Source organism: Lolium perenne, chromosome 3 (genome assembly GCF_019359855.2).
Source record: "Lolium perenne isolate Kyuss_39 chromosome 3, Kyuss_2.0, whole genome shotgun sequence".
NCBI classification, from domain to species: domain Eukaryota; kingdom Viridiplantae; phylum Streptophyta; class Magnoliopsida; order Poales; family Poaceae; genus Lolium; species Lolium perenne.
The window spans coordinates 320293067-320301187 of record NC_067246.2 but is presented as its reverse complement, the minus strand read 5'-3'; the positions used below and the strand labels follow the sequence as shown (position 1 = coordinate 320301187).

At 46.4% G+C, this 8121-nt stretch overlaps 1 protein-coding gene across 4 annotated transcripts; it reads right to left on the bottom strand.

Moving 5' to 3' along the window:
• Positions 1-501: 501 nt before the first annotated feature.
• LOC127345637 (pentatricopeptide repeat-containing protein At4g19220, mitochondrial) lies at positions 502-5338 on the bottom strand. 4 transcript variants are annotated; one of them, XM_051372120.2, is made up of 3 exons: positions 2413-5338; positions 1291-1654; positions 502-1194 (listed from the first exon to the last, which is right to left on the bottom strand). In XM_051372120.2, exon 1 carries the CDS (start codon positions 5242-5244, stop codon positions 2536-2538), a length of 2709 nt encoding a protein of 902 aa, XP_051228080.2. In that variant the 5' UTR covers positions 5245-5338; the 3' UTR covers positions 502-1194; positions 1291-1654; positions 2413-2535. The 4 variants fall into 4 exon arrangements, with proteins under 4 accessions (XP_051228080.2, XP_051228081.2, XP_051228083.1 ...); XM_051372121.2 differs by having other exon boundaries at positions 502-1191; XM_051372123.2 differs by having other exon boundaries at positions 502-1654.
• Positions 5339-8121: the final 2783 nt, after the last annotated feature.

The following is an 8121-nucleotide window of genomic DNA, read 5'->3' as shown; positions in this document are numbered from 1 at the left end:
CAGAGCCAGCAGCTGACTTTTCAGAAAGCAATTGTCTTTATTAGATGTGCTGCATCATCATCATATAGGGCAGAAGAAGAATCACACAGTTCTAGGCCACAAGAATACCCAATCTAGGACAGAGCTAGGTAGTATGTAACTACTCCTGTACTAGTCTATTGCTCCTAGCTACGCATAGCCTCCTCCATGTCCATGTGCAGAACATAAGGGCACCCACAATGTGTAGCCAAATGTGGTTCCATATTTCCCTTTTGGCTTTTGGAACTAGTTCCCTACACTGTGGAGGTAGTTCCAAAACAAGCAAAACTGGGAACCGGAGCAAGTAGTTGCTCCGATGCCAAGTCTGTGGCCAAATTCTTGATGGAATAAACAATGCATATGTAGAGAAGAAAGAGAAGATAGTTGAGGTGAGAAAGAGGGATGGCTGGAAAGAGAACACTTCTTTACATTATTTGTGTCGGTACCGGGACCTAGTGTACAGACATTTAGAACTAGACAACATTGTGGAGTCATGGCTAAATTTCACATCGATGCTAAATAGTACACTATGTCAGATTTGGCTATTTCAACGTTGTGGATGCCCTAACTGGAGAATACCAGTGACAAGAAAGCTTGCCCGAAAAAGGACTACCCAGTGTGCCCAAACCCCCAAACCGACAAAAAGATTTAGTGATTAGAAATGTTAGAGAGAGAGAGAGAGAGAGAGAGAGTGGCGATTAATTGCTGTCCAGTCTCCAGAGTATATTAGTGGTAGTATTTCTAGGCTGGCTTCCAGTGCGGCCACATGCACCGTGTCTGCCTGCGGCGGAACACAAGCCCCAACTCGTGATGCAAAACAGATGGAATTGCTCCCCAAGTTAAGCCGACTAAAATCTCACCTACTTATAACCACCACCAATCTGTCTGCTCCTCCAGTTATCACGCCTGTCCCGCAGCTTAAGCTAACACACAATCTATTAATCCTAACCGCAGCAACCGCAATTTGTCGCATGTCGTCCGGCTAGATGCTGACTGCAATGTCGCTTCTTCTGTCAATCCAAACCTCACTGTAACAGGCCAGCCCTCAATCTGATACCATGAATTCTGGCGTGCATGTGTCGCGGTACCATCATTGCCTCATTCCTACAGCTCGATCTTGCTTTTCTTTGGCTCTCGAGTGCGTTGCCGTACATATAGACCTCTGCTCAGCATCTTCTACCAAAATGTAATACACGTCAGTGAAGGAACTAACCACAGTGGATACCAATGATGATGCCATGGCAAAACCCCAGTGTCAAGGATCAAACTTACTGGCTCACATGGTGGATCGGCCCCTGGGACCTTCACTGCAGGAAGATCCCACTGAAGGAGAAGTTCAGGCTCAGGCATGGGCCACCTGATGAACCCAGAGAACCGTGTGATGTAGCGGAATGTCAGGTTCAGAATGATAGATGTTGGCTTATCACAAGAGTGCCTCTACGAATGTTGGATACTAGCGCAGAAGTGCTCCAGGAATATTACATGAGGTTAAGATACATATACTGATGCACAGGTGAACATTAACGGGACTGAATGGAGGATGTGCATTGAACTGCATGAGGCATGAGCAGATATTGCATCTTGTATCTGGATTCAAGAATGAAACAGGCAGGACATATATGCTACACTGTCATACCTGAAAATCGCATCAATGCATGTTTAATAAACGGATATGAAGATTGACGTGCTTAAAATGTTTTTTTCATGGCTAACAAAATAAATAGAACTGTTTTTAACATATAGATATGATAGTTGGATGGATTTCTTGCTTAAGTGATTTTCACACATGTTACAAGTAATCTCGATGAGGTAATGAAGCACACCGAGAAGATTTCTGTAAAAACGAATGATATCAAGCACATAATATGATATATAAACGCTTGAGCTCTTTTAGACACTTTAGTTTGACTTTCCTTCTCCGACGTATAGGCTTGATTTTCTCAGAAGAGAAACACATATAGCACTTTATTTTGAAACATTCAAATATCATATTTCAAAGTTTCAAAAAATCTGAAAAAAACGTAGAGATAGCCAATGATGTATACTACAAACTTGTAAAATCTCAATACGAACTACTTTGTATTTTAGGCTACACAAAAAAGACAAAATCTGACAAATTTATAGTGTTGAAATGTGCAATATTCACTATAAACAATTTTAGATTTTGTCATTTCTGTTTAGCCTAGAATACAAAGTGGTTCGCATTGAGATTTTGCATGTGTGTAGCAAATCATTGGCTATCTCTAGAATTTTGTTTCAGATTTTTTCGAAACTTTGAAATATGAATTATGAGTGTTTGAAAATGTGATATAGAATGTAAACAGGTTAAACTATTTCATTCCTATTCAAGGAAATATATGTAAACAGAAAGAGTGGAGCTAATGACTCAGATACCTGTGTCATGCTTGAGCTGAGTCATGCGCAAGTATTGTGAAGTGAATTTGCAGTTTTGGTGATTTAGTGCACAATTTTCTGGCACATCATAGCTTCCATGAATCCATGGTCATTTGCAACCCTTTATCCAACAATGCTGTGACCGCGGGGCTTCATCAATCCTTTATGTTGCAAAATGCCCCTAACCTGGACTGCACCACACGACATGTCTTGATATGCATACAGGTTAGAAATAGTCACATAATAACCGCTATTTTCAGGCTCCAGGCAGAGCAAATGCTTGGCAATGGACTCGCCCATCTTGAGTTCAGGTGTGTAACTGCAAGCACTTAACAGTGCACCCCAAACTCCATGTGCTCCCTTGGAAGGTAAACTCTCCACAAATTTATGTGCGTCCTGCAGCCGACCAGCACGCCCAAGCATGTCTACCATGCATACATGGTGTTCTGCTGTAGGAGTAATCCCAAATTTCTCTGACATAAGGTGGTAATACTTCCATCCTTCATCAGTGAGTCCAGAATGACTGCAAGCTGACAAAAGAGCAATAAAAGTGCTTCTTGTGGCTTTAGTTCCAGACTGAATCATCTTGCAGAAAAGCTCTATCGATCGCAACCCATGCCCATGAAATCCTAAAGCTGATATCATGGAGTTCCAGCAGGCAATCGATTTTTCAGCAGAGGATTCAAATACTTTGACAGCACTGTCGAGTCTTCCACACTTACTATACATATCAACTAGAGATGCTGAAACAAAGACATTATTTTGAAGATCAGACTTGACCACACGCCCATGTATGCTCTTTCCATGTCTAAGATTCCCGAGTTGAGTGCAAGCACATATAATACCGACAGTAGACATTTCATTAGGCACAAAATCTTCCATCTTCTGATAGAACTGTAATGCTCTCCAGCCTTGGTTATTCTGTGCAAAACCAGAGATCATACAATTCCAGGAGCACAAATTTCTATCTCCAAGACTATAAAAGATTAACTCAGCACTTTCGGTATCTGCAAACCGGAAATACATGGTTAACAGGGCATTCTTAACCCTCAAACTGAATGCAAGCAAGTGCTTCAGTGACATGCAGTGGATGGACTTTCCTAGGGACTGCAGTTTAAGGGTTCCACATGCTGATAAAACACTAACAAGCGTAACGCTATCAGGATTTACTCGCAACGTTGAATGCATGAACCGAAAGGCTTCCAACGCATCTCCAGGTAGTGCATTATGTACACATCCTACTATGACTGTATTCCATGAAATTATGTCCGACACTGGCATTATACTTCCCAGCAGAACGAAGGCAGCCAATGAGTCCCCACAACATATGTACATGTGCATCAAAGAATTAACAACTGAAACTCCACTCGCAAATCCATTCTTAAGGATAAAAGAGTGAACTGCTTTGCCAAAGCCAAGGTCTTCCGGACGAGAGCATGAAGGTATAACAGCTAGTATAGTTGTCAAGGTGCAGCTTAAACCTTCAGAAAGCAGCTCTTTGAACATAGCCTGAGCCTCTACCCTCAGCGCGTCATCTCTTGAGTGACCAGAAATCATTGTGTTCCATGAGATCAGGTCTCTTGTAGGCATTGTCCTGAACAAAAGGTTCGCAGTAGACGAATCATCACATTTCATATACAAACCAAGCAAGCTGTTTCCTATACATGACTCCTCATCATTTAGGAGGCCTTTCCTGACTATGTATCCATGGATTTCTTTTCCTTCACACAGTAGTCCTTGATCAGCGCAGCCTGAAATTACAGTAACCAAAGCAGCAATATCTGGCTGGAACTCTGATGTCATTTCACGGAAAATAGCGAGGGCTTCTCTAACCTTTTCATTCTCCACCAGTCCCTTGATCATAGCATTCCACGACACCAAGTTTCTGTTAGGAATTCTCAAGAAGACCTTCTCTGCATCCTCGGGCAACCCAAGCTCGGAATAAAATGTTATCAGGGAATTCGGTACCGAGCAAGACGCCGTGTACTCGTAACCGCTTTTCACGACACAGCCATGGACAGACTTCCCAAAGGAGAAAAGATCATCCGCGCGAGCAGAGGCCGAAAGGACAGAAGACAACGTCACCTCATCCGCCGGAACCGCGAACCGGGCCATGTCCCTGAAGTAACGAGCCGAAACCTCGGAAAGGCCGTTGAACGTGCTTCCGCCTATCATAGAATTCCACGAGGCAGTGTCCCAGCACGGCATGCTCCAGAACACGGCCTCGGAAGCTCGGAAGCGTCCGCACTTGGCGTACATGTTGACGAGAGCATTGCAGAGGTTCAGCTCGGTGTGAAGGCCTCTCTTCGCGGCCGCGGCATGGATCGCCATCCCGAGCTCCATGTCGCCGGCCCGGGACGCACCCGAGAGCATGACCGTTAGGGTGGTCGAATCGAACGTCCCGAGCACGTCCGTCATCTGCCGGAAAAGGGCCACTGCGTCGGCGAGATGGCAGCTACGGGAGAGGGTACTGACCGCGGCGTTCCACAGGATCAGGTCCGGGTCGGCGGCCTCGTGGAAGAGCGCGAGAGCGGCGCGCACGTCCGCGGCGCCCCGGGCGTAGGCTGTGAGGAGCGAGGTGCGCACGGGCGGGTCCAGCACGGTGCCGGACTTGATGGAGGAGCAGTGGAGGGCCGTGACGGCTTCCGCGTCGAGGGGCGCCTCGTCCCTGAGCGCGCGCACGATGAAGCTGCCCCGTGTTCTGCCGGGCGTTCCGTCGAGCAGGTGGTGTGCGTCCATGTCGGTGGGCGCATGGTGGTGGGAGGCGAGAAGGCGGCGGGGGCTGGGAGGCGTGGGGGTTTGGAGGAGGAGCCTAGGAGCTCGGCGTAGCATCCACCGGCGGCGAGCAGCCTAGGAGCTCGGCGTAGCATCCACCGGCGCAGCGCAGTGACTCTCCGCGGGAAGGTCTCAATTTTTTTTTAATGTAAGACGGGAAGGTTCCGCGGGCTAGACGAGACGCCCACCGAACATTACATCTCGGTGGGCCCATGGTGTCTTTTTTTTCTCCTAAAAATCTCATTTTTTCCTTGGTTTTCTTTTGCATATTGGAGATCTGTTTGTTGTATGTAGCACTCATAAATGCATAACCCAGCACAAATTCGAACCGTGTTGGAGCTATGTAGAAAACCATGGGATCCGAATCGATCATTTGTTAGATGGTTAAACGGGTGGTGATTCCTCCATGCCAACCAGGTGTCCAATTGCAGTCAGATCTAGCCTTTCAGAGCAATATCAACTTGCTACTCTACTACTGATATGACCGATGCTCATGATTCCTCGATGGTTGATCCCAAAAAAACCAAATTTCCTATCATACAATGCCAATATAGCATCTCATATGTTTCTTGATGCATCCTATTCCAAGAAGCATTTCGCAGCTCAAACTCCTCGTAATGGTGATTTGTTTTTTCATATAGAGTCTACTCTATGGATGCAACTAGCTAGTCCGACAAGAGCTATTTGCACTAGCATGATAAGAGCCATGCCAAGCAGAGAGTGTGGTAAGCATAATACATCCGTGTAAACGGGAATATATTGAACCTCGGTAGGAGGCGACAATGTGCTTTAAACAAAGGAAATCTGGTGGCCACATGCATTGGGCAGTAGCTATCCACCCTGGCACGTATCTTTTTTACTAGGTTTTAAAGAAAGAAATCAAATCTCACCATCCATGTAGATTTAACGACAATGAATGATTATGGCCTCTTTTACTTGCAGTTTTCTAGCAAACGTAGGAACGAAAACAAGATGTGATTGTAACATCATGCTCACTTGAATCATGTAATCTATCACACAATCCAATTTTTTGACTTTGACATGGCATAAATAAGATTTTGAAAGAGGTCAGTTATAATTACAAGTAATGAGAAAAGTATAACAAGATAATCTTCTAGACAGTTTAGCATGCGGACCCAAAGGCTACCTCGGCTGCAACTCCAGGTGTTGCATATCCTCTAGCCTCGCCTTGTTCAACTGCACACACACCAACAAATTTAATTTTTGTAGAAATATATATTTAAAAAATGATTCTCCTGGTCTTAATATGTGAGATTATGGTAGTCAAAAATGGATATCCCAAGAACTTCCTTCCCTATCCTACCTCCCTCGTTACCTCCACCTCCTCCCGTTCTTCTAAATATAGAGGTTGACCCACTCCTCCCCCTCTCCTCTCCAGCAGTGGCTAGTGTTGAGACGGGCGAGGATCCCATGCTTGTATAGCTGTAGACTAGGACTAGGTCTAAGGTTAGGTGTCTAGGTTTTTCCCATGACGACTAGCGTGCATTTTAGAGATCTTGTTCGGCGTTGGCTGGCGGCACCAGGCTGTGGCGAGGTCTCTTCCCTGCTTGATATCCTTCGAGGATGGCAGTGGTGTGGAGGTCTACACGGAGCTCTGCCTCGAATAAGCTCGTAGGTTCCCCGTGTCTGTTGGTTGTTGCAGGTTACTCCAGCTTCTCCAGCCGTCGTGGTGAAGAAACAAATGAAGCGGAGTTGCAGATCATGAAGGTACAAGGAGGTGTCTTGCCTCTTGCGGAGTCAGTCAAGAATGAATTTAGTGCAGACTTTTCTTCTACCACTATGTCGCGGTGCCATTCGGGACACATGGTGATGTGGGTATTACCCTTCGGGTACCCGACATTAGTCTACCTCCTTCGGCCCAACTAGGGGCCCATGAAGATTGCCCAATAACCAAGGTGGACCCATACGTCGGTTCCAACAAAGGAGACCTACCAGGATATGGATTCTTGATGAACAAGGCAAGAACACATCGTTAAAGGAAAGACTAGAATAGATCTCATTGTAACCTAGTCGAGTTCGGACAGGATTCTCAGGACCTGGTCTTCTATATAAAGGCCAGGAGGGAGCCTGCCGGAACACACAACATCAATACGTAGAACCACCGCAAGTTAGAGCTAAAACCCTAGAATCCTTGCCGCTCGGCGAGTCGACCACAGCAGCCTATAGGCTACCACATTGTAACCCGATATATTCGATAATCAAGATCAGACAAGCAGGAAGTAAGGGTTTTACCTCATCGAGGACCCCGAACCTGGGTAAATCACTCTCCCTATTTGTGTGGTATCCGATGTCTCGTGCTAGCCTGCAGGATTACGTCAACCCTAAGCCCCTCATGGTGGGCATTGCCGAGGAGCACCCTCGTCAATTGGCGCCATCTGTGGGAAATCTGCTGGTACAAGACACTTCATCGGCTGTTCCGATCGTGTCGGCTACGTTTTCGCCGGCATCACTGATACGTCTCCGACGTATCGATAATTTCTTATGTTCCATGCCACATTATTGATGTTATCTACATGTTTTATGCACACTTTATGTCATATTCGTGCATTTTCTGGAACTAACCTATTAACAAGATGCCGAAGAGCCGATTCTTGTTTTTTGCTGTTTTTGGTTTCAGAAATCCTAGTAACGAAATATTCTCGGAATTGGACGAAATCAACGCCTGTGGTCCTATTTTGCCACGAAGCTTCCGTAAGACCGAAGAGGAGACGAAGTGGGCCCACGAGGTGCCCAAACCCTAGGGCGGCGCGGCCCCTTGGCCGCGCGGCCCCGTGGTGTGGGGCCCTCGTGCCGCCTCCCCGACCGCCCTTCCGCCTACTTAAAGCCTCCGTTGCGAAACCCCCGCATCGAGAGCCACGATACGGAAAACCCATCGAGACGCCGCCGCCGCCGATCCCATCTCGGGGGATCCAG